The sequence below is a fragment of the Ursus arctos genome, unplaced genomic scaffold, assembly GCF_023065955.2.
Source record: "Ursus arctos isolate Adak ecotype North America unplaced genomic scaffold, UrsArc2.0 scaffold_24, whole genome shotgun sequence".
In the NCBI taxonomy this organism is placed as follows: Eukaryota; Metazoa; Chordata; class Mammalia; order Carnivora; family Ursidae; genus Ursus; species Ursus arctos.
Genome location: NW_026622919.1, coordinates 1,750,824 through 1,774,193, shown reverse-complemented (window position 1 = coordinate 1,774,193; position 23,370 = coordinate 1,750,824). Strand labels below are relative to the sequence as shown.

The 23,370-nt window shown below is 64.3% G+C and overlaps 2 protein-coding genes across 2 annotated transcripts in view; one reads left to right on the top strand and one right to left on the bottom strand.

Annotated features, from left to right (window-relative positions):
• Window positions 1-8,671, bottom strand: part of AATK (apoptosis associated tyrosine kinase) — a 31,445-nt gene extending 22,774 nt beyond the window's left edge. Inside the window, exon 1 of the mRNA XM_026483920.4 lies at window positions 8,543-8,671. Coding sequence (XP_026339705.2) covers window positions 8,543-8,624 — 82 coding nt within the window. The 5' untranslated portion in view covers window positions 8,625-8,671. The remainder of the gene's footprint in view (window positions 1-8,542) is intronic.
• Window positions 8,672-14,382: 5,711 nt separating this feature from the next.
• PVALEF (parvalbumin like EF-hand containing) lies at window positions 14,383-20,717 on the top strand. Its single transcript, XM_026483930.4, has 4 exons — window positions 14,383-18,892; window positions 19,120-19,255; window positions 19,528-19,643; window positions 20,540-20,717. Exons 1-4 carry the CDS (start codon window positions 18,526-18,528, stop codon window positions 20,584-20,586), a joined length of 666 nt encoding a protein of 221 aa, XP_026339715.2. The 5' UTR covers window positions 14,383-18,525; the 3' UTR covers window positions 20,587-20,717.
• The last annotated feature ends 2,653 nt before the right edge of the window (window positions 20,718-23,370 follow it).

Below are 23,370 nucleotides of genomic sequence, written 5' to 3'. Positions count from 1 at the left end.
CTCCACTCCCCAGACACCTGCTGCGTGCAGAACAGAGGGTGCGGGAGGTGGGCAGGGCCGAGGCTGGCGCTAAGAGAGCACGGGGGGTGGTGGGAAGCCGGTGATCTGGACAGTGCACCCCAAAGACAGAGGAGTGGAGCTGAGAGGGACGCACGAGGGCCCCACGGCTAAGCGCCAGCTAAGGCGCAAGCCTGGAGCGACAGGCCTGGAGCCCGCCAGCCCCCTGATGCGAACACGAAGCTCAAAGGCCCCACCCGGGCCGCCCCGCTGGGTGCACAGGGCCTGCTGGGGCAGCGGTGGCTGTGGGCCACGTGGGGTCATGGCAGCCGCTCACCCGGAGGGCTCCTTCCCAGAGCCCAGACCACAGACCTGCTGAGGGCAGCGGTGTCAGCCCTCCTGCCTGCGGCCAGTGTGGGTCAGGAGCTAAGCCCTGCCTAGAGACCACGAGGGGGGCTCTCGGCCTCTAACTCGCCAGGGGCAGGAGAGCACCAAGGAGGCCTGGGGGCCTTCCTTCCGGAGAATGGGGGAGGGGGACACACTGAGCACTGGCGCTCAAACGCACGTGTGCACACACGCACACTGATACATATATGTTTGTTCCCACTCACACGTTCAATGTGTTCACACACTCCCACCCATGCACACCCACACACTTTTCCACGTCCTCACTCAACCACGTGGCACGTGCGTGGGCACGGACACACAGGGACGCAGACACACACTCGTACACCCAGACACACACTCCCAGCAGCACGCACTGGCCGTCTGGGGGTGGCCCAGCCCCAGGGGCTCCGTCAGGATCCCGCCCCAGGACCCCACAGCAGGGCCCCGCCCCGCATCAGGCCCGCTTGTCACACACACAGAGACGGAAGGAAGTTCCGCAACTCCGCACTGTCCAGTGACACGTGAGAAACCCAGGCCTGGCCACCACTGACACCAGAGGCCCCCCCGCACCGTGGGCCCCACCCCTGTGGCCGGTCCCAGGCTGCAGGGCTTGGGGTGAGCACGAGTAACTCAAGTGCTGCCTCACATTCCCCTCTGACCGACACACGGGCTCGGCACGAATGCTCCTCCCATTTGGCCCCCAGCCTCGTCCACCTGTCCTGAGAGATGCACGCCTAGGGGCTCCCACTCCCCCTGGGGGCCTGTGAGTGACACCCCGGGAAGATAGCCTTGGCCATTTTGTTCATCTGGGGACCTGCCCTGACACGTGCTGGGCACCAGGTCATCCCAAGGGACCTGAGCTGGATAGATGAGTCCCTCTCCTGAGCATGGCCAGGGCGGGGGGCGCTGGGGGACAGCAGCTTGGTAGAGGCCAAGGGGCCACCAGGCTCAGAATCGCCCAAGCCCCAGATTTCTTGCCATCCTTGGCTCCAACTTTCTGCCTGGACCCCATGCAGGGCAGAGTTGGGGCGAGGTCGGCTAAGGAAGGGGGGCGGCAGGAGCATTGTCCATGCCGGGGGTGGCCTCAGCCACAGGGAGCAATGTGCCCGTGGGCCTGGCAAAAGGAGCCCAAGGTCCGCCTGCCCGGGGTAGGCCCCACCGAGGAGCCAGGACAGCTCCCTCAGAGGCTAAGTGGCTTTGAGAAGCCGGAGCGCCATTCCTCTAGGACAGAAACTGCCTCTTGGAGGGGGTGGGGGGCTGCTTCCCACCAGTACGGCTTCAGGCACCCTCCCAGAATAAACAGGATGGTCCAAATGCTTCACAACGAGCTTTTTGGAAAAAAGGAAGAGAGAGGGGGAAGGTCTCGAGGGGGCGCATTTGCCTCTCCCTCGGTGGCCCGTCGGGCGACCAGCGTGGCGCCCCTGAGCTCGGAATCGGGAAAGACGCGCTCGCACGCTGGCACGCTCCGCGGCGGACACGCGGCCCGCAACCAAGTGCGATCCGAGCCACGACACAGCTATCTGCCTGAGGCCTCGGTCGCAGAATATGTAAATATGCCCCAGAGTGATAAGGGGAAGGCTCAGAGGGGCGTTCGCGGGGGAGATGGGAGGGCTCAGGCAGTCAGGCCGCTGCGCCCCAGATCGGCCGCGGTGAGAAGCCGGACGCCAAGCGCTGGGAGCAAGCCCCGACTCGCGAGTCCAGGGACACAACGAAGACTCCGTGTTGCACGGTTTGCTGCTATGACGTGTCCTCGCCTGCGTGGGGGGGGGGGCGGTCAGGGAACAGAGCTGGACTGGCAGGGCGTGTGGGGTTTGTCCTCGGGGACAGAAGCGCTCTAAAATTGGTGGTGACGGTTGCACAACCCCGCGAGGCTGATAAACACCACTGAAGCACATGCTTTAAAGGGGGGAGTCCTTGGGAACGTGAATCACAGTCAACAAAACTGTGAAAGAGAAGCGGCGACGACCGTCCATAGCGGGGCCTGTGAACGCACCGCGCTGTGTCCCCGGGAGAGCACTGTCCGCAGAGCGAGCGAGGCACGCGAGGTGCAACCCCCACCCTCACCCCCGCCCCCCCGAGCGCCCCCCAGCGAGAGGCTGAGCAAGAGCCCGCGGGACACTGGCTCCCACGTCCCGTGGAAAGTCGAATTCCTTCTTCCTGGGGCTGGCGGGTCTCCCCGCCAGCACCCCCGCCGCTTCCTGGGGACCACAGGTGGCGCCGGGCAGCCCGCGCAGGTGTCCAGCATTACAAAGTCACCACATCCCTCCTGGGGGGCCGGCAGCTGGCCAGGGGCCCCGAGCGGCACTGGCCGCGGAATCTGCAGGGCCTGGGGCAAAATGGAGCCCCGGGACCCCTTGTTCAAAACTGTTAAGAATTTTAGTGTGGCCAGAACAGGGCGTGAAGCCCTGCAGGACCCTCCCCAGAGCTGGAAGCCCAGCAAGGACTCCTCGATGCAGGACAGTGTCCTCAGCACCATCCTGCTGCCCATCTCTCACGCCAGCCTCAGCACACGGGAGACCCCAGCAGAGGCCGGGTCTGGGGCCCTGGCTCCCCTGCTCCTGGCCTGGCTCACACGGATGGCAGCTTGTCTCCCTGGCCAGCCCAAGGCCAGCTGTCGGGGCTGCCCGAGGCCATGTGCCCAGGCCAGCAGGTGGGCGGCAGCTGCAGGGCCCCCTCCTTGTGGGGAAGGAGGGGACACACCACACCCTCGCCAGGGGTCAACAAGGCCAGGCCCAGCCACATCCCGCCATGAGAGGTGACCTGTGGGTCCCACCCAGTCCTCCAGTCGCCAGGACCCCACTGCCTCACCCCACACACCCTGTGACAGGTGAGGGACCCCAGGCTGCCCAGAACCAGCCACCACACTAGCCCTGCCCATTCCTGTCCTGCCACTTCCTCCGCCAGAGCTGGAGCCGGGGCTGCGGCCTCATGACTACAAGCCCCCGCCCCCCGGGGCCGGTGGGGGAGACAGTGGCCCACATCCTCCCAGAAACCCCCACGTACCCGGCTCGAGGAGCCGCTCCCGCGTGGCTCCTACCGCTGGTCTAACCCCAGGGTGACCGTCCGGAGACCCCCTACCCCACTCCGGGCACCCAGGCGCCCGGCCTCGGCCCCGGCCCTGGCGGAGGAAGCCAGGGGGCTTGGTGTGGACACAGCCCAGACAGGCCGCCTGGGGACTGGCTCCGGCCCGGCGTCCCCTGCCCTCGCTTCCTCTGCGGCTTCCTCTGCCGGGGGCGGGGAGGCCTCCAGCTGCCGTCCTGCTGGCGCCCGTTCCTGTGCGAGAGGCAGGCCGGGCCCCGTGGACACGCGGGTCCCAAGGCCGCCCGCACATGGGTTCCCTCAGTTTTCGAGACTCCTCCAGGTGGGTATGGCCACCACGTGTACCGAGGTGAGGCTGGCTGGGGCCCGCCGGGGAGGGACCCGGCGCTGCCAGAACAAATCACTGTGGGGTGGGGGAGCAACGACAGGCCTGCAGGGTCTCAGCACCGGCGGCCAGAAGCCCTCCATCAGGACCACACTCCTTCTAGATCCTGCCGGCCTCTCCCTGCCTCTGGAGGCACCCGGGGCCTCTTGCTCTCCCAAACCCCCTCTACTTTCTCCCGTCAGGACCTCGGCCACTGCATGTAGGCCCACCCTGAACGGCATGACCTCACCTGAACTCCTAAGAGCCACAGAGACTCCTTCTGAACCAGTACCATCCCGAGGCTCTGGGGGGGCAGGAATTTGGGGGGGACACTAATATCCAGGAGCCCACTGAGGCGGGGAAGATGGGGTCCATGGAGGAGTTTCCCAGATAAAGGAGGGGCGCGTGCATCCCGAGGCAATGGCTGCCGGGAGAGGCCGGGCTCAGCCCACCCTGGGAAAAGCTCCGTGACCGGGAGACAGCAGAGGGTAGCCTTTGAGGACCAGCCACCAGGACAGACGGCTCTGTCCACAGGACTGAAGTGAGAGCAGTGGTGGGGTCTGGGGCCCAAAGCGGGGAGGTGGGATCTGGCTCTCCCCTCAGCCAGGACCCCTGCCCAGGAAGCCCTAGTGCCCCCCTCCCAGGCCAGCGGAAGTCAACAGCAGAACGGGGCTGTGGCTGTGACACCCAGGAGGTCAGGGCCATGGGTGCAACAGGCCCTGGTCGGGGCTGAGTAGGCCTCACGGGCCGGGACCCCCATGGACGTGGGGGCGAGAAAATCCACACACAAAAACCAGGGGAAGCAACGTGCCTCATTCAAGGTCACCCAAGGCCTAGAAGACAGTCCGGGGAGAGGGTCCCGGCCAGGCCCAGGTCCAGGCTCTGGCTGATGGAGGCGTAAGAGGCTCCCATGGCAGGCAGGGGACACCGGCAGCCGGCGGCCCAGGAGACCACGCTCAGGGTGAATTCGCCCAAGACACCCCCTCCGCCCCCAAGGAGGGGACCACGTGTTTGAACCCACCAGCTGTGCCCCGCAGCGGTGCTCCAGCTGCTCGCGGAGCGTGTGCTCCCTGTGAAGAGATACGTGTGCGGGTGCGCACATGCCACGGTCACCTGCACACGCGTGTGTGCGTGTGGGTGTTCACGCGTGTGCTCGCGTGTGTGACCTGTGTGCGTACCTGCTTGCGTGGGTGCAGGGCCCTGTGGCAGAGAAGCAGCCCCCTGAGGGAAGGGCAGAGCCCGGATTCCTGGAGAATGTGCCCGAAGCGAAGGCATGCCCCCCCGCCCCCCGCCCAGAGGGGCATGCCTCCCCTCGATGGCCCGCACCACACAGACCCGCCCAGCCCTTCCAGGGCACGAGGAAAGCAAGCAACACTGGCCGAAGGGCCGGCTCTGGGCCCCCCGAGCCTGAGTGGGTCTGGGGGGGGCCTGGGCAGCGTCTGCCTCCAGCCAGGCCCCACGGCAGCAGGCCGTGAGCAGAAGCCACCGGGGTTGAGACCGCTGCCAGGTGCGTTTGCCAGCCTGGGAGCAGGGCTCCTAGCCCGTCCCCCGAGGGCCCCCCAGGGGCACCTCTCCCCATGGATGCGTGCCCAGCCCCGGGCCAGCCGCGGGGCACAAGTCACAGGCGTGCACGAGCCCCTCCTGGACCGGGGGTGGGGTGGGGTTGCGACGTGAGCAGAGGGGCTGGGGGAAGGGGCTGGGGGAAGGGCCAGGGGCTGCCTGGTCTGCCGACTGTCCCGAGCTCCCTGTCCCAGCAGCCAGTCAGCTGCGGCCCCACAGCCTGACTACTCGCTTCGCTCGCTCGCTGCGCCACCGACCCTGCTGACCCTCACGTGACCCTCAGAGGTGAGCACCGCACTGGCTCCCACCTTACAGGTCAGGAAACTGAGGCAGCAGACACAGGGCCACTGGGCCAGGGAGAGGTGGGTCCACCACCCACTGCCGGGGACCCCGGGGGGCAGCCCCTCCGATAGTTCCAGGCCCCCCAGGGTCAGGGACTCGAGGCCTGCCCAGAAACCACAGCCTGAGCAAGGCCTACCCCCGCCAGACACCGACTGAGGTGACCCCACTCCCTCAAGGCCGTACCATGCCCTCCTCCCAGCCCGGCCCAACTGCTCCCGACCAGCCACGTGGCACCCCCCAGCATTCCTCAGTTCTTGGCTCCCACACCTTGCCCACTTAGTCTCCCCAGGGTCAGGTGTCACCTATGTGAGGTTGAGTCTCAGAGAGGTTGAGTTATCAGCCCAAGGCCACACAGCACTGAGGTCATGCAGCTGTGACACCAAGAAATCCCACACGGCCACCCACATCCTGGGAAAGAGCCGGACCCCAGAAGTGCAGCCTGCACCGGCCCACGTTGCCCCAAGAGCATGCATTCGGGCCTGGCCCCTCATGGCACCCCGGTCCTGCCAATCTCTGAGAGCTGGTGGTGGCCCAGACGGGCACTGGTTTAGGTGAGGGACACCCAGCCCCGGGCCTCACTTGAGGCTCAAACTCAGTCCCCTTCTCAATATAACCGCCACCATCACTGCCTCCCCCTCACGGGGGCGACCGCAGAATCCCAAGAAGGATGCATGGCCTCGCCTGATGACGTTGTGAGGACCCCCTGCCTGGGCCCGGCCTCTCTGTCCACCCCTGACTGTGGAGCAACCACAGAAACAAACTTCCAGATGGCCAAGGACATGGGTCTTCCCTGCCCTCTGGGCTTGATGGCCCCCAGCGGGGTCCCCCCCCCCGCCCCACAAGCAGCCAAGAACCACCTGTGTCCCCCTGGGGCTGGGGAGACGCCACAGAGCTGCGGCGTGTTTGCCACCCCCCCCCTGAAGCGCATCTCTGTGCGCGGAGGGCCAAGCTCCCCCAGGCACTGAACGAGCACGAGGAGGGCAGGCGTTGCTGTCCCATTTTACAGATGAGAAGACAGCGTCAGAGAGACGGGTGGGAGCTGGGCTCCGAATGCCAGGCGTTTATCAGGAGGCCAGGGGATCCCTCCTTTCCCCTCCCCAACACCCACGTGGGGACCAGCCGGTTACCCCCCGCCTCCAGCCAGGGCTGTCCCTCCCACGGGGGGGACACAGCTCTGCCCTTCAACGGCCCTGCTGACGAGACCTCCCCGTGCCCTCCTGACAACGTCTTTCCCTGTAAGTCATTAAAGTGACACGTGATAATTACACTGATCGCAGCTGTTCACACAAACACTTGCAAGGCACGCAAAGCTCTGTTGTTTCTCTGAAGGGGGGAAGGGTCTGGTGCCCAGGACACACCCGAGTGTAGGGAGGAGGGTGCTGAACCCCACGCAGGGCAAGTCTGGGCTCTGCAAAGAGTGCAAGAGGCCGGGCATGGGGTAGGGCCTCCATGCCGGGGTCACTCCTGGCACGTGCGTGTGCACACACACACACACACACTGCAACCCTGCCAATAGCTCCAAGGCCGCATCCTAAGGCTGGACCCCCAGCTCCCAGCCTGCAGGCTGCCTGGAGCACTGGCCTGGAGCCGCCTGGAGGCCTGTCCCTAAAGGTTGTCCGGGTCTGGGGCTGCTGCCCTCCAGCCCCCGGGCCAGCCAGGGCTGCTGCTGCCCAGACTCTGGGCCATCTACTGGCGACAGCGTGTTCTCCAAGCCCTGGGAGCTGGTTGCCCGGGAAGTCTTTTCTGAGCGATTGACACCCACACCCTAAATCCAACAGAGAGACCTCACGTCAGCTCCCTCCCCCAGGAACAAATGCCTTCAGATGGGGCCGTGCCCAGGGGACCCTGCGCATGGCTGCACACACTGGGCCCTGCTCCAGGCAGGGAGACCCAGGGGAGCCCGTCACATGTGCGAATGGCTTTGTTTTGGCTGGATTAGCCTGTGCCAGAGCTCCAGTGACATGTGGGTGGGACTCTGGCCCCTGGGCCGTGGCTCCAGGGCAGGGATTTCTCTCCCACACTGGTGAAGGAGGGCTGGAGGTGGCCAAGACCCAGGGAAGAAAGCCTACCACCTCCCGGTACCAGACGCCGGCCCCTAGCTACCCCTGACCCCTGCGCCCACCGCAGCTGCCCACCACGGCCAGGCGGCCAGGCAGCCTCGGGTAAACATGTGGCTGGTGCCGTCAGTCTGGCAGAGTAAGACGCCGGGCCCTGGGTCCCCCGCAGCCAGCTAGGCGGTGCCACCTGGGCCTCCCCCGCCATCCAGGAGGCCTGGACACCCACTGAGGCCCATCTCCTCCAAGCCTCTGCCCAGTGGACTCTGTCCTGTGGGCGGCCGCTGCTCCCACCTCCCCATGCAGAGGCTCCCTAGAACTGGCTCCCAGCATGGAGAGGGGCTTCCCACACTAAGACCATGGACAGGCAAAGGGGCATGGTGGCCTGGGACCCAAAGGCAACAGTCCCACCTCTTCCAGGTCCTGGCCACTTCCTCCCCCGGACACCTGGGGCCAATGCAGGCCCCCCTGCCCCAGTTACCAGAGCCGGAGGCATCCACAGAGACAGTGGCCCGCAGCTCCACTGCCCACCCCCCTGCCAGAAGCTTCAGTGCCAGTGCCAGCACCAAGGCCTGCCCACCTCCACCAAGCGGGGTCTCTAGGGGTCCTTCCTGTCAGGAGCTCCTTCTGCCGGCTCTGCTCCGGGTGGGGAAAGGGTTAATTTCCATGCAAAAGAGGAAACCGCCGCTCAGGAAGCATCATGTCCGCAGTGGGGGGACTGGGGGGGGGCAGCACCCGCAGTTTGGGGGCAGCTGCAGCGGGCAGAGGGCTGGCCCAGGGGCGCGGCCAGCGGACTCACCGGGGTCGAAGTGCGAGCTGAAGGCGAAGCTGGGGTTGAAGAAGGACGACGACATGGCCAGGGCCAGCAGCGCGGCGGGCATCCCCGGGCTGACGCTGCGCTCAGGACGCCCGGGGCCCCGGCCCGCGCCGCGCCGCGCCATCGCCCGAGCGGCCGCCGCAGGTGCGGGGCGCGCCCTGCCCGCCGGCCGGCCGAGCGCCCACCGCCGCAGCCGCAGCCGCGGGCCCGGGGCGGGCACGGGTGCGGGGCCGGGCGGGTGCGGTGCGGGCGCGGGCGCGGGCGGCGGCGGCGGACGAGGAGCCTCCGCCCGGCCGGCCGCGGCGCCGCGGGGCTCCGGGGCTGGTGCAGTCCGAAAACACTGGCGGGAGCGCGCACGGGGGGGGGGGGGGCTCCCTCCCCGGCTTGGGGGGGGCACGGAGACGCGCGGAGGGGGGACCAGGAGGCTGGGGGGCACGGAGACGGGCGGGGGGGGGAAGAGGCACGGAGGCACGGGCAGGGGGGACAGAGAGACGCAGGATGGGAGACCTGGAGACGCGGGGGAGGCACGGAGGATGGGGACACGGAGGCAGGAGGGGGCCCCGAGACGCGGGAGAGGGCACGGCGGCACACGCGGGGGTGGGCACCGTGGCACGCAGGAGGAATACGAAAGCGCGCGCAGGGGGGCCCGGAGGCGCGCGGGGGGCCACGCGCACGGGGCTCGGGGCCTGGAACGCGGCCCGCACACGCAGGTTTCGGAGGCGGCTCGGGGTCCGGCCTCCGCGCCCTTGGGGCGGCGCCCGCGCGGGGGAGGGGGGCCGGTATTTTTGCACTAGCCACCCCCGCCTGTGCCACGCCGCGACGACCGGGGAGAAGGAGGCGGCCGCCCCCGCCCGGGAGTGCACAGCGCCGGGCGCTTGGGGCGGGCGCGGCGGCGCCGGGCACCGAGGGACCGTCCCCCCCACGCCGCGCCATCTTGCACCGCTGCGGCGCCCGCTGCAGGGGGGCCCGTGGGGTGCGGGCGGCCGGCGGGGGGGGGGGGGTTGAGGCCCACGTCCCTCCTCCTTGTGGGAGCCGGGGGAGTTACAGGGTAGCCGGGATCTGGGTTTTATGTAACTTGGGTCACGCTCGTTCATCCGTCCATTCATTCCCTGGCGCGATGAGCACGACCCCTTGGCAGGGCCCGTCTGGGGGGCAGGGGTGTTGTGGGAGCAGGAGGAGGCATCTACACCTGCAGGGCCCAGGGCCCAGAAGGCTTTGGGGAGAGCAAGGCTCAATGCTCCTGGCAGAGGAGTCGGCCCCTTAGGGAGAATGTGCTGGAACGTGACCTTCTCCTTCTAAGGGGGCCCCTTGTATAGAAAGTGTCCAAAGGGCAAAGGAATGGTCCCGTCCTTTCCCTTCAGACCTTACGGGTCCCCTGAAGGGGCAGTCCCACCCCACCACAGGCCTGTGGAGAACAGGGTATCCAGAACCTTCTTACCAGCCCTGATTGTATGGCTGCTGCTCTAAGCAGCTTTGCCCCCAGGCCACGGTGGAGGATGAAGGAGCCACAGGTCAAGTGGCCAGTAGAGGGCCTGGTCTGTGGAAGGTGCTCAGATCCCAGGAGCCAGGAGGGTCAGAGGCCACCAAGGGTGGAGGTGGCTGAGGGCTGTGATCTAGGAGTGTCCCCAGGGAAAGGGGGCTGGGTCCACAGTCGAGGACCTTCCCTCCCACCCAAGCAGGTGTCCCACATACCTGGACCCCAACCAATCCGGGCAGACTCCTTGGGGACACCCAGGGGAGATGGCCAGCGGCCTTAAGCTGAGTCTGTCCAGAGCCTCTGCACCACTGTGACTGGCCTCAGTGACCAGGGTCAGAAGATAGTTCTCTGTGCCACGGTCTGCAAGTGAACACACGTGTGCACACACACTCCCAACACTCAGAGGCCGCCTGGAGCGGAAGCCTCAGGCAGAGGGTGGGTCAGATCTCAGAGCTCTGGGGCTCCGAATCCTCCTCTGGGGTCCAGGCAGGGCAGGGGAAGACCCAGGGGCTCTAGGTGCAACACCCCATTTGACCGTAGTGACACTCCTCCCCCACACCCCACACCTGCCCCCCGCCCCCCTGCAGGGAACCAGGGTCCTCTGAGGTTTTTCTGGAACCAGGAGCCCTGCTACTCCCTGGGCATGGTGACCATTGAACTAGGTACGTTCCAGGTCCCCCCACCATTAGTCGGTTCCTTGGGTCAGTGTTTCCCATGGGAGGGCAGCCAGCAAGCGCTGCAATTCAGGGGAGGGTCTGTATGTGTGCTTCCCAGAGGCAGAGACAGGAACTGTGGTCCTTCCGGGAGCTCCCGAGCCCAAGGCCCCCAGGCCAGCATAAGCCTGCCCCTCGGCTGGCATGATGAGGCTGACTGGGCAGGACAAGGCACGTCAGCCCTGTGGAGGGCAGAGCGGAGCTGCTCGGGCCGGCCAGGCTGCCGGGGACTCTTTCCTTGGCCTCCGTGCTGGAGGTCCAGTTCCCCAACCTCTGAGAAAAGACAAGTCCGGCAAAGGACCCGCACACCAGCAGGAAGATGCAAGTCTGCGGGCCCAGAGTTACAGGGCCTTGCTTGTCCAGTGGCAGGGGCAGGGGCAGTGAGAGACCGGTCCCAGTGTATAGGGGAGGCAGGGGTGAGGGCGGGCAGGGGCAGACCTGCCAACCTGGGGCTGACCGGTGGCCAGCGCACCCCAGGGTTCCCGCAGGGGTGGCTTCTGCCAATCCTGGGATGGCCAAAGGTTCCTGAAAACATGCCCCCTCCTTCCTGGACCTGGGGAGAGGCAGGAGGCCCCAGAGCCCTCCACAGCCAGAGCAGGGGCTGTGCCTAACAAAGGGGGGGCAGGGGTGTCAACATACCTGAGTGACCACTGCCCAAGGGGCTGGCCTGTCACAAGGTGCATAGGACATGGAGTAAGCCCTAGGCCCACGGAGACCGAGGTCACGGGCAAGATGCCTCTGGGCCTATGATCACAGAGGCATGTAGGGCAGACAGTGTCCAGCACAAGTCCTGCCCGCCCCACGCCTGGGGCGGTGGGGGGAGGGCACTGTTCCCTGGAAGGATTCGAGGGGACAGGCCTAGCTGGGCAGGGTGTCTGCAGAAGGGAGTTGGGGGCTGGAGGAGATGCAGGAAAGGGGAGGTCTCTCACATGCAGGAGCGGTGTGGGGCCAGGGGTGCGACATGAGGGAGGCACCAGGGGGGCCCCGCAATCGTAGGGACGCGGCGGGGGGATGGGCAGTGCCTGCGAAGGGGCGCGGGGCCTCTTTCTGGGGTGATGAAAGTGCTCTGCAGTTAGGGGTGATGGTTGTACAACCCTGGGTACCCTTACGACACCCGGAACTGTGCGTTCTGAGCAGGGAGCTTTACGGTGTGTGAATTACATCTCAATAATGCTGTTGAACTCCGTAATCGGTAACCAATATCCTAACGCGTCATGTTAGAGTCAGAAGCACTGAGGAAGGCCGCGATGAGCAGCGCACCCCAATCCTGACCCACGCGGCGGCCGGAGCAGAGCCGCCTGGGGGCCTGAGGCGAGCGGAAGCCCCGGGACTGTTTGCCTGTCGGCCTAGCACCCCTTAAATCCACACCCCAGACGCGCAGCCTGATCTGCCCATGCCGGGCACCGGGAGCCCAGGAGCCTGGCCAGCCTGGGGGTGGCCGCCTCCTTGTGCCTCCCCAGGGACCTCTGCCTCCCCAGTAAAAGGGTCCCTGCAGTGCGTTCTGCCCGGTCCTCACCTGAGGCTTGGGGAGAGGGTCACAATAAGGGACAGGCCTGGGGTGGCAGCGGGAGCAGGAAGCAGAGAGCACGAGGGGGTCCGGGAGGGGGCCTTGGTGAGTGTCCTGCGGTCACCCTGACAAATGACCGTGAACCAGGGCCTTAAAACAGCAGAAATGGACTCTCGCAAGTCAAGTCCAGTCTGAGCTGTCAGCAAGCCCGCACGCTGGGGGGTCGGGGGCAGTGTCTCCAGCCTCTTCCAGCTCCTGCTGGCCCGGGTGGCCCCTGGCTTGTGGCCATGTCACTCCATTCTTTGGGTCTCTCTGGTTCTCATAAGGAGCCAGCCAGTGGATTGAGGGCCCAGCCCTATCTAGTATGGCCCCATGCTGACTGTAGTGATCCCACACTGACTGTAGTGACCCCACGCTGACTGTACGACCCCACGCTGACTATAGTGACCCCACACTGACTGTAGTGACCCCACGCTGACTGTACTGACCCTACGCTGACAGTAGTGACCCCACGCTGACTGTACGGCCCCACACTGACTGTAGTGACCCCACGCTAATGGTAGTGACCCCACGCTGACTGTAGTGACCCCACGCTGACTGTAGTGACCCCACGCTGACTGTAGTGGCCCCACGCTGACTGTAGTGACCCCACGCTGACTGTATGGCCCCACGCTGACTGTACTGACCCCACGCTGACTATAGTGGCCCCACGCTGACTGTACGACCCCACGCTGACTGTACTGACCCCACGCTGACTGTACTGACCCCACGCTGACTGTACTGACCCCACGCTGACTGTACGACCCCACGCTGACTATACTGACCCCACGCTGACTGTACGGCCCCACGCTGACTGTAGTGACCCCACGCTGACTGTACTGACCCCACGCTGACTGTACGGCCCCACGCTGACTATAGTGACCCCACGCTGACTGTAGTGACCCCACGCTGACAGTAGTGACCCCACGCTGACAGTAGTGACCCCACGCTGACTGTACGGCCCCACGCTGACTGTAGTGGCCCCACGCTGACTGTAGTGGCCCCACGCTGACTGTAGTGGCCCCACGCTGACTGTACAGCCCCACGCTGACTGTAGTGACCCCACGCTGACTGTACTGACCCCACGCTGACTGTAGTGACCCCATGCTGACTGTAGTGACCCCACGCTAACTGTACGGCCCCACGCTAACTGTAGTGACCCCATGCTGACTGTAGTGACCCATCCCCGGGGGTCAGCACACCCACACCCCCATACCTGCTACACCAGGAATGTGGCCACAGCCTGGGGGTAGGGGTGGGGTCAGGTGCTCCTATTGTCCTCACAGCCCCGTTTCCCCCCCCCATCGGCCATGGGTGCTACTGAGAAGGGGATGGGCCTGTCTCCCGCCCCCAGAACTCTCCTCCACAGGCCTGCCCACCACAGCCGTGCTTGGTAGGGTGACGATGAGAGGGGTCCTGGCATTTGCCAAAGAGGCTTCAGAGGGCAGGGGACAGCCACCGAGGGTGCCAGTGCTCAGAGCCAGCCATGCGCCCCCAGCGCCCCCAGGGGGACAAGCCAGGACCTGGGAGGAGGCAGAGGCTCGAAGGAGCCTTGTCCTTATGTCGACATGGCTCGCTGGAGAGGAAGGGCTAATTGGTGTTCACTCCTTGGGCTTGGCAGGGCTGGAGTCAGTGGGAGGGGCAGAGTGTCCCCAGAGCCGCAAGGTGGTCCCGTTGCCCCTCCAGGCCAGCTCATCTCAGAGTGGGGGCCGGGGCCGCGGGTGCAGAGGTGTGGCCCGACTCGGGACAGAAATGAAACCAGCGGGGCCGCCAGGAGCCGGCCATCTGTCAGCTCAGGGCAGGTGCCGGTTCCAGGGGCCTGAAACTCACACCAGGCTCCGCACCCCTCATGTGCGGCCCGGGCAGAGGTGGACACAGACCGGGCCTTCCAGAAGATGCCTGCCCTGCAGGACCAGGCGGAGGGGGCTCGACGCTGGGCCAGTCCCACCGCAAGACCCCTCAGTGTTGCTTGTTCATGTTTCTTATTTGACTTACGCTTACTCAAGCATCGTTTCTCATTCCACATAGTTCTTTTTTTTTAATCGAGGTAAAATTTTTTTAAAGATTTTATTTATTTATTTGTCAGAGAGCGAGCACACAAGCAGGGGGAGCAGCACAAGGAGAAGCAGGCTCCCCGCTGAGCAGGGAGCCCGACGTAGGGCTCGATCTCAGGACCCCGGGATCATGACCTGAGCTGAAGGCGGACACTTCACGGACTGAGCCACCCAGGCGCCCCAAAAACCATTTTAACATGAACAATTCAATGGCATTTAGCACACTCAGAATGTGCAACCATAACCTCTATTCAGTTCTAGAACATTCTCCCCACTGCAAAACCCCAACATGAGCTCCTCACTCCTCCCCTCCAGCCCTCGGCGGCAGCCACCCGCTGCCTTCTGTCTGAATGGCTTTGCCGGCTCTGGGTACTGCGTACAGGTGGGGCCAGGTGCCCTGCGGTCCTCTGAGACGGCTTCTTCCCCTCAACGTAAGGCGTCAGATTCATCCACATTGTGGCCTATGGGTCATTCCTTTTGTGCAGAAAAGCCTTCGGCTGCAGGGACGTGTGCATCGCATGGCGTCAGTGCTGCCTGCTGGGGGCCTCAGTGCACTTGCGGACCCACAGGCCTACGTCCCACACGGGCGCACGGGGCACACGGGTGTGCTGGGAAGCGTCGGGGGAAGAACGTGGACACTTCCACCGTTTGTCATCCCCATCATCCCACTTTTGTGAACGCGGCCAAGGAGCAGGAGACACTCCCCTGGACAGACACACATTGAAATAGCATCTCTGAGCAAAATGCTGGGATCTGTTCAGGGTCCAGCAGCAGATGGCCGGTGGTGGAAGTTTCTGGAACATCCTCAGCTCGCCGGCCTCCCATGTAGCTGGGACACAAGGTAGTGCACAGAATGTTATATGAATTTCCCCGTGATGCGTGAGTGACTCTCACCGAAAAGGGAGATCTCAGAGCCGCATCCACGCTGTGCAGAATGACCAGGGAAACCCGCACAGAGGAAGCAGTGGTCGGGGGCGGGAAGGTGCTGCACGCCAGGGTTTACTCTATTACTGGGGTGTGGGACCGTTCGTGAAAACCAGTGGACGTGAGGGGTCCCAGGAACCACTGGGAGGGGCTATGGGGTGCATCCGTCTCTGGTCTCCCCATTCTCAACCTGGCGACTGTCCTTCGAGGGCCCTGCCCAGGGAGAGAGGCCAGCCCTGCCTAGGGTCACACAGCCCTGCTCCCCATGACTGCGGGAGGCAGCGTGGCCTGACAGACTTGCTCTCCTCTCCTCACCTTTATGGCCAGCCCTGACATGGCTCCCCAGTCCCCTACAGTGACCCAGGGACAAAGGACAACTGCCCGGCCCGGCTGCTCACCAGAGGAGGTCCCCTTGTCCAGTGGCTTCCGGTGTCTTGTCAGATATGCTGGCCAGCCTGCACGCCCTGGGTGACCCTAGCAGGCCCAGCCAGCCCTCTCCCGGCCCAGCATATGCCCCTCACCCTGTAAGGCCAGCGGGCAGGGTGGGACCTAATCAACAGACAGAAACTCCCCTGCCCCCCGGGGCTGTCCGCTCCCCCCACCCCCACCCTGGGCTCGGGGAGGCCGGCACTGCTGACTGTCAGTCTGCCCTGCCTGGCGTGGATGTGCCAAGTGCCAGCGAGCCCCTGGGGGAGGCCCGTGCCAGGCTGGAGAGCCCGGGAGGGGTGGGGGGCGGGGAGGACAGGTGCAGCCCAAGCTGTAAATAGGCCCAGTGCTTGCAGGTATAAAAGCTGGAGCCCCCACAGACTCTCAGAACCCCCAGCCTGACCTGCTTCCCCAGAACCCTCGAGGGAAACCAGGCAGAGGTGAGCCCTGCCCAGGGTGGGGGGCGGGGGTACGGGCTCTGGGCCCGGCCAGAGCCACCAACGCTGCCCAGCCGAAGCTGCGGCACAAGTGGAGGCCCAAGGGGCTGCGGGAACCCCAGGGAGGTCCAGGGGAGGCAGGAAAAGGAGGCGGAAGGGGAGGGGCAGCACAGGGAGCCCCAGTCTAGAGGCGGCCGCGTGTGTCTGGGTCTGCAGAGGTGGGCGCGTGGGCACACATGCGCTTACGTGGGCCTCTGAGAGAGTGCTGGAAGCTGGGGAACAGGGTGGGGAGGCTGGGACCTGCTCACTGACCTCCCGGCCCCAGGTGCTGAGTGGGGGGCCAGGGAGCCTGGCAGGCAGACGTCCAAGGCCAACAGACCCACCGACTCTGGCGGGCACACGACGTCAGCTCCGGAACCCTGGGACCTAGTCGCCACTGCTGGGGCCCCGTCTCGGTTACCCTGCCCTCCTGCCCCCCCAGCCCATGCAGCACTTTTTCTCATGTCAGCCTCTGAATTTGGTGACTCACTGGCAGATGCTAGAAGCAGAACGCAGCCCCCAGGAAGGCTACGCGGGCCGTCCACAGTGGTCTGGGGTGGGGCGAGGTCCCTGCCAGCCTTGCAAGGGTGTTCAGGGCACAGCAACGCTGGGGACAGGTCAGGGTCTGGGGGTCTTAGCCAGGCTTTAGAGCTCCAGTCCTGCTTTGGCTGTGGAAGGTGAGGTGGGAGGGAGGGAGCAGTCCTGTCCGAGGAGGACAAAGTGGGAGCAGCCCAGGAGGCTGGGCAGGGGGCCACAGGGCACCAAAGGGTTGGCTTTGTGTGGTGCCCGCAGTTCCCACCCCGCAGCTCTGGCGGGACATGTCGGCTTCCCTCTGGGGGTGAGTGAGACGCCATCCCAGGCCCCGGATCAGGGCTATAAATAAACCGCCAGCAGCCCAAGGCCCCAGGCCCTGCCCCCGCGCCAGCTCTGATCTCAGGCTCTCCTGCCTTCCTGTGGGGGGACCCTCCCCCAGAGAGCAGTGGAGTGCGACTGGGTGGTGAATGAACACAGCCCAGCGTGCTCTGCAGACAGGATGTCGACCCCAGGGTCAGCCAGACCTGGCCTGGAATTTGGCCCAGCCCCTCCTTCATAAAGCGTGGGACACCGGCTCTAGCGGGGGCCCCAAGGGGCAGGCGGGGCATTCTGTCCTTCCGAATGGAGTTCTGAGATTCCGGCATGGGAGAGGGGAAGCAGGGGCTTGGCTCAGGATGTGGGGTGGTGGGGCCTGTCCTGTGGGCCTCTGTGGCCCAGGTCGGCCCTGGCTGGCCACTGACCGCCCCCAACCCACCTCCCAGGCCAGCCCCCGGGGAGCTGGCTTTCAGGCATGATGCACAGGGGACCCAGCTCCAAGCCCACTTCAGGCCCCAAAGCCCTTTCCCCAGCATCTCCCTTCCCTCCTGGCTCCTCACATGACCCCGAGAAGGGGCAGGATGGGCAGGGGTCTCCCCATTTCACAGATGAGGACCCTGAGGCCCAGAATAGCTGTGGGGCACGGCCAGGGTCAGGAAGGAGGTGATGGTCCTGGGGCTCTACCCACCACTCCCTGCGCCCCCAGGCTGCCAGGCTTAAGCTGTGACCTTTGACCCGTGGCTTCTCTTTTGGGAAGAGAGTAGAGACTCCCCCGGCCACTGCCCAGCCCCACTCAGGATGCACGGGGCACTGGGCTGCCCTTCCTGGCCATGGAGTATGTTCCAGAAAGTTCTGCCACCCCATGAACTTTTGAGAGGGCCAAGGAGCCTCTGAAATAGCTATTTGCCACAAGCCCCAGAACCCAACCCCCTCTGGGGACAGCAACCCGAGAGCCCAGCAGGTCACAAGGCACTGCCTTGAGGGCCACAGGACAGCCTGGTCCCCACCTGTTGGCCCCTCAGCCTGTGACCAGACCCCCACCCGCCTGGCTAGAGTCCTGGCCTGCCCCGGTGGCTCCCGCTTGCCACAGACTCTCCGTGACCTGAGGACAGTGACACGCACATGTCCACGGGGCCTGTGGGCAGATGCGTGGAAAGGGGGCCGTGGTCCTCCCTGCTCGGAGCATCTGGGCATTGCTCAATCCAGAGCCAACTTGCTGTGGGCGGTCAGCAGCCAGCCGGGATGCCCACGGCCTGCCGGTCTGGGGTCTGGGAGAGCGAGGCCCAGGCTGTGCGCCCCGAGTCATGGTGGAAGGAGGTGGGGCTTCGGGTAACCAAGAAGGCTTCCCAGGCGAGGCGGCTCTGACACGGGCCTGGAAGGACAGAGGGAAGCTCCCTGGAGGCGTCGAGGGGTCGGGTGGTGGCCACCACCTCTTCCCAGCAGAGTGAGGGACCCTGTACTCACCACTTGTTCTCTGGGGGCCTCAGCCTCTTCTGTGAGATGGAAGTGACCCTCGGGTGGCCAGCCTGCCAGAGGTGGGGCCTTGGGTGCATCTTCTTCCAGGGCCCTGGACGCCCGAGTCCCTGCAAAGCCGGGCGCCCCACGGGCCTCTGCAGCCAAGGGCAGCTGCCCCTGGGGACCCTGCTCAGGAGGCAGGAGCTGGCGCCATGCAGGGACCGCGTCTGCTTTGGTCTGAGCCGAGCGCCCCCACTCGCCCGCTTGCGCCCACCGAGCTGGCTCCCCGTCCACCACAGGGCCAGGATGGACGAGGACTTCTCCTCTCAGATGAAGAAGATGGCCTTGGCTATGGGCACGTCCCTGTCGGACAAGGACATAGAGCTGCTGCCCACGGACATGAGGCATCACGGTACAGCACTCCCCCGGTCCCCAGCACGGCCTCCCCGCCCCGGGCCCGGCCCAGCCATGGCCAAGGAAGCTGTGGACACAGGAGCCCATGTGCGAGCTCCCCGTTCCCTGGGCTGAGTGGCCCAGGACACGCAGGGTGGGGGGAGGGTGAAGAGCGGCCACGGCAGTCCCCACCCCAGGGCAGAAGCCTCCCTCTGGGCCCCCGTGACCTGCGCCTGGCTGTCCCAGGCTCCTTCAACTACCTCAAGTTCCTGGAGCACATGCAGAAGTTCCAGGCCTCGGGGCAGCTGGACAGTGCCATCCGCCAGGCCTTCCAGACCCTGGACAAGGACAAGAGCGGCTTCATCGAGTGGAATGAGATCAAGTAAGCGCCAGTGGCTGGGGATAGGGGTAGTGACGCCCAAGCCCACCCCAGTGGGAGAACTGGCACCGCCCCAGCGGGCCCCAGCTGGCCTTGCGGGGGTGGGGCTGGCGGGAAACAGTCTAGGTCCACAGCACTGGGGCCGGGCCCAGAGAGCCGTCTCCAGCTGGGCCTCAGTTTCCCTACCTGTAAAAGGGGGAGTGAGCACGTCACAAACCACTGGGCACCAGCCGGACACCCCCTCAGCTCTGACCTGAGCCCACCCCTGGCCCCAGGTACATCCTCTCCACCGTCCCAAGCAGCGGGCCCACTGCCCCACTGACAGATGAGGAGGCAGAGGCCATGATCCAGGTGGCCGACACGGATGGGGACGGGAGGATTGACTTCGAAGGTGGGTCAGCACGGACCACGGGGCCACAGGAACCTCTCAGGCCCTTCCTGGCCCGCCCCTCCGGGACCCCACTTCACATCAGGTGCCCATCTGGGCACAATACCGAGTAGGCTCCCCCACCCCAGGCACGAGGTTCACGGCCACCGTCCCCACCGCAGACGGGAAACCAAGCGTTGGCGGAGGGGAGCCGCTGCGGGTGTCTGAGTCGGGGAGAGGTGGGCTGAGAGGGCTGTGGGGAGGCTCAGCTGGACGGCAGCTGGGGTCCGAGGCGCACTGGACGGAGGGAGCGCTTTGAGGTGGGGAGGGAGGTTTGAGGCCCTCCATGGCTACCCTGGGGTCTGGCCATCTTCTAGACCCCGTCCCCAGTTGCTGGCCCTGGGGCCAGAAGGCAGAGGGCAGCAAGGTGGTCCTGAGAAGAGTCGAGCGAGGCTCAGCACCCCAGACGGACGGGCCTCCAGACCGCACTGCCCGCTGGGAGCCTGTCCTCACCTCTGGGCCAGCAAACCCTGCCTTGTGGGGTAGCCATAGGACTTCGCGGAAGGGCAGCCTGGCTGAGGGGTCGGCCCAGAACTCGGTGCCCCAGCCTCTCTGTGCCTCAGTTTCCCCCACCCACGATCTCAGCTCTGAAGGAATTCCTGAGGGTCCCCGCAGAGACCCAGTCCGTCATGAACCCCCAAAGGCGGTTGCCGCACCTCCACCAAGTGGGCCGTGGGTGGGGGCACGGGGCCCACAGCTCTGGTCAATGCTGCTCCCCGGGACCAGGAGGGCAGGATATGGGGTCCCCTACACCGTGAGACCCCCCGCATCAAGTGGGGCATGCCTCCCCGTTGGGTCTTCAGCACTTGAGAGGCACAAAGCAAGGGGATTATTTGCTAGAAATCTGTCTCCTATTCTAGAATTTTCTGAATTGATCAAAAAGGAGAAAATGCCAAAGAAGAAGTAGAGCCACGCCCAGCCCTGGGCCGGGGGAGGGTACCCTACGGGGCATCGTGGGACATCTACGCAGCCGACCAAGGAGGCGATGGGGGTGGACGCAGCACGTGCCAGGAAAATGGAAGAATGGAGTCATTAAATGAACAGTGCTGCCTGAGTGTTTCTTGGGGGCAGTGCGTGAGCGGGGGTGGGAGCAGGGCAGGTGTGTGGGGTGCACGGGGGGAAATGGGAGGCTAGGCGGGTGGATGCATCCAGCCCTACCCCCTCTGCCTCCGCCTTGTCCCCACATCACGGCGAGCACCTGCGGGGAGGGGGGTACCCAGCCACCAGCTCTTGCCCCTCCCAGCACAGTGCTCTCTGTGCCTAGACCCCTGCAGGACCCCCTTCCCCAGCCGGGTTCTGCTAGGCTGCCCTGGCTTCACACAGCAGCCCCGTGAACACAGAGCGGGGATACCTGTGACCCCAAGGGGGCCCTGGCATGTGCCCTGGGCCGTGCACACCCGGTCAGTCCCTTGCCTTCTCCTTCCTCCACTTGACGCCCCATTTCTCCCTCCCCCAGCTGGGGCCTCTGCTCCCCCCCATAACTTGCCCTCCTGGGGGGCTCCCATCCCTTGGTTTATGTACCACGTGTGGACCAGGGCTCCCATCCCACCTCTCTCCCGTGCTCCCGACTCTGCCTATCTGGGCTTCCTGACGCCCTGTTTCATGTGAAAAAGGCATCTCAAACTTAGAGCGCAAGGCTGAGCTCCGATTCGGCCTCCATGAAGTCCGGCGGCCACCTGCGTCTTCCTGTTAGCGCCCCATCATTCCTGGGGCCGATCCAGCCAGGAGCTTTGCGGCCACATGCAGAGTGTTGGCCGCACCCCCCTCCATCCTGCGGACTGGTCCGGGGGAGAGCCCTGGGCCCCCTTCCCAGCACCCCCGTGTCCACAAGTGGGGGGTGAGCAGAGGAACATATGTCACTCGTGGTGGGAGTGGGTTTCATCTTCCAGCTGCTCCATGGGACCCTACACCCTCTAGGAGAGAGGGGCTAAAGATGGCTGGACCACCCCGGAGATAAAGGCGCTGCCCCTCACAAGCACCCTTGCTGGGCCATGGCCAGAGTGAGGGCCTAACTCACAGACCACCCTCCCCTCCCCTCCTCACCCACCTTTGTGGGGATCCCAGCAGCTCCGCCCTCAGAAACCATCCGGAGCCCCCCTCCCTCCCTGCCGCCACCCTGGCCCCCACCCCCTCTGCCTGGGGGACGACCACAGCCCCCAGATCGGCCTCCCTGCCTCTACCCTCTGACAGTCGGTTCTCAACACAGCAGTGGAGAGGTCCTTTAAAAATAGAAGTCAGATCTGGGGCGCCTGGCTGGCTCAGTCAGTAGAGCACGTGACCCTCGATCTCAGGATTGTGAGTTCAAGCCCCATGGTGGGCATAGAACTTACTTTAAAAAAAAAGTCAGATCCATCGCTCCACTCAGAACCCTCTAGAGGCTCCCCTGTCAAGCCAAGTCCTCGGAATGCCCACATGTCCTGTTCCCCTCCATGCCCCGACTTCAGCCACATTGCTCCCTCTCTGCTCCCTTTGCACGGCCGTGCCTGCCTGGCGTGTTCTTCCCTAGATTTATATCTGCACAACTAACTTCCTTGTCTCCTTCAAAGTTTCCTCGAATGTCACACCCCAAAGAAGTTGATCCGAACCCACCCTATTGCACAGCACACTTGCCCTCCCCACGTGTTCTGTGTCTCCTTGGCCTGGCATCGCTCCTCACAGTTCTCACCATCCCCTGACATACTATAATACGCATTTATTTATTATGTTTATTATGAGCAAGAAAAGCATCAAGGACATGGGTCTGAGATCCCAGGGAAGAAAAGCTTTGAGAGGTGAAACTGATGTTGTCACAGGTTCCCCATCAGGCGTTGGTAACTGTGGCCAAGAGGCTGAGCAGCTGAGGAGGGCACCCAGCGGCCTCTTGGGTGTTTGGTATCTGCCAGGGAGGAGGAGGAAGGGCTTGACTTGGGACTCTAAGGGGCTAGAAGTGAGGAGTGAAGACAGGAGAACCAGGCCAGTCCTCACAGAGACTGGAATCTGGCCTCAGCTAGCCCAGTTCCCCTCACTGCCCCTCAGAGCAGAAGCAGTCCCCCTGGACCAGGGACCAAATGCAGCTCAACGCAGGCCAGACCTGGCCGTGCCCGTTTATATGCGTATTACGTGGCTGTTTTCAAGCTATGCTTAACTGGAATGCCGCGGAAAGCCTGAAAGTAAAAATAATCGCAGAGATACACCACACAAGCACTATGGTGAGAAAGCTGGTCCAGCTACTACTATCAGGTGAAAGAGACCATAAGGCAAGAGGTACTGCTAGACAAAGAAGGCCGTTTCATAAAGATGAAGGATCAGTTCACTAGGAAAACACAAACCCTAAATGTGTACGCACCCACTAACATAGCCTCAGAATTTGTAAAGCAAAAATGAACGAACTAGAACGAGAAAGACGATGCGCCATCACAGTGGCAGATTTTAGCATTTCTCTTGGGAACTGACAGAGCAAGGAGGAAAAAAATCAGTAAGGATACAGAAGACTAGAAACGAGTTAACTCAACCCAAATGATAAAGATCAACTCTGCGTCCAACGACTGCGTTCTCTTTAAATCAACAGAGCGTTTACCAAAATTGACCACAGGCTGGCCATAAAGCAAATCTCAAACGAATCAGAGAGTTGAAATAACATGGAATGTATTTTCTGATCATAGGTAAGTCAAATTAGAAACCATAAACCGAAAAGATAAAAAAGGCAATGCAG

Excerpts from the sequence above, each read along its gene's own strand:
- PVALEF (XM_026483930.4), top strand. The coding sequence starts at position 18,526 with ATGGAAGTGACCCTCGGGTGGCCAGCCTGCCAGAGGTGGGGCCTTGGG. Across the intron at positions 18,893-19,119 it reads CACGGACATGAGGCATCACG|GCTCCTTCAACTACCTCAAG; the intron begins GTACAGCACTCC and ends TGGCTGTCCCAG. Across the intron at positions 19,256-19,527 it reads ATCGAGTGGAATGAGATCAA|GTACATCCTCTCCACCGTCC; the intron begins GTAAGCGCCAGT and ends CCCTGGCCCCAG.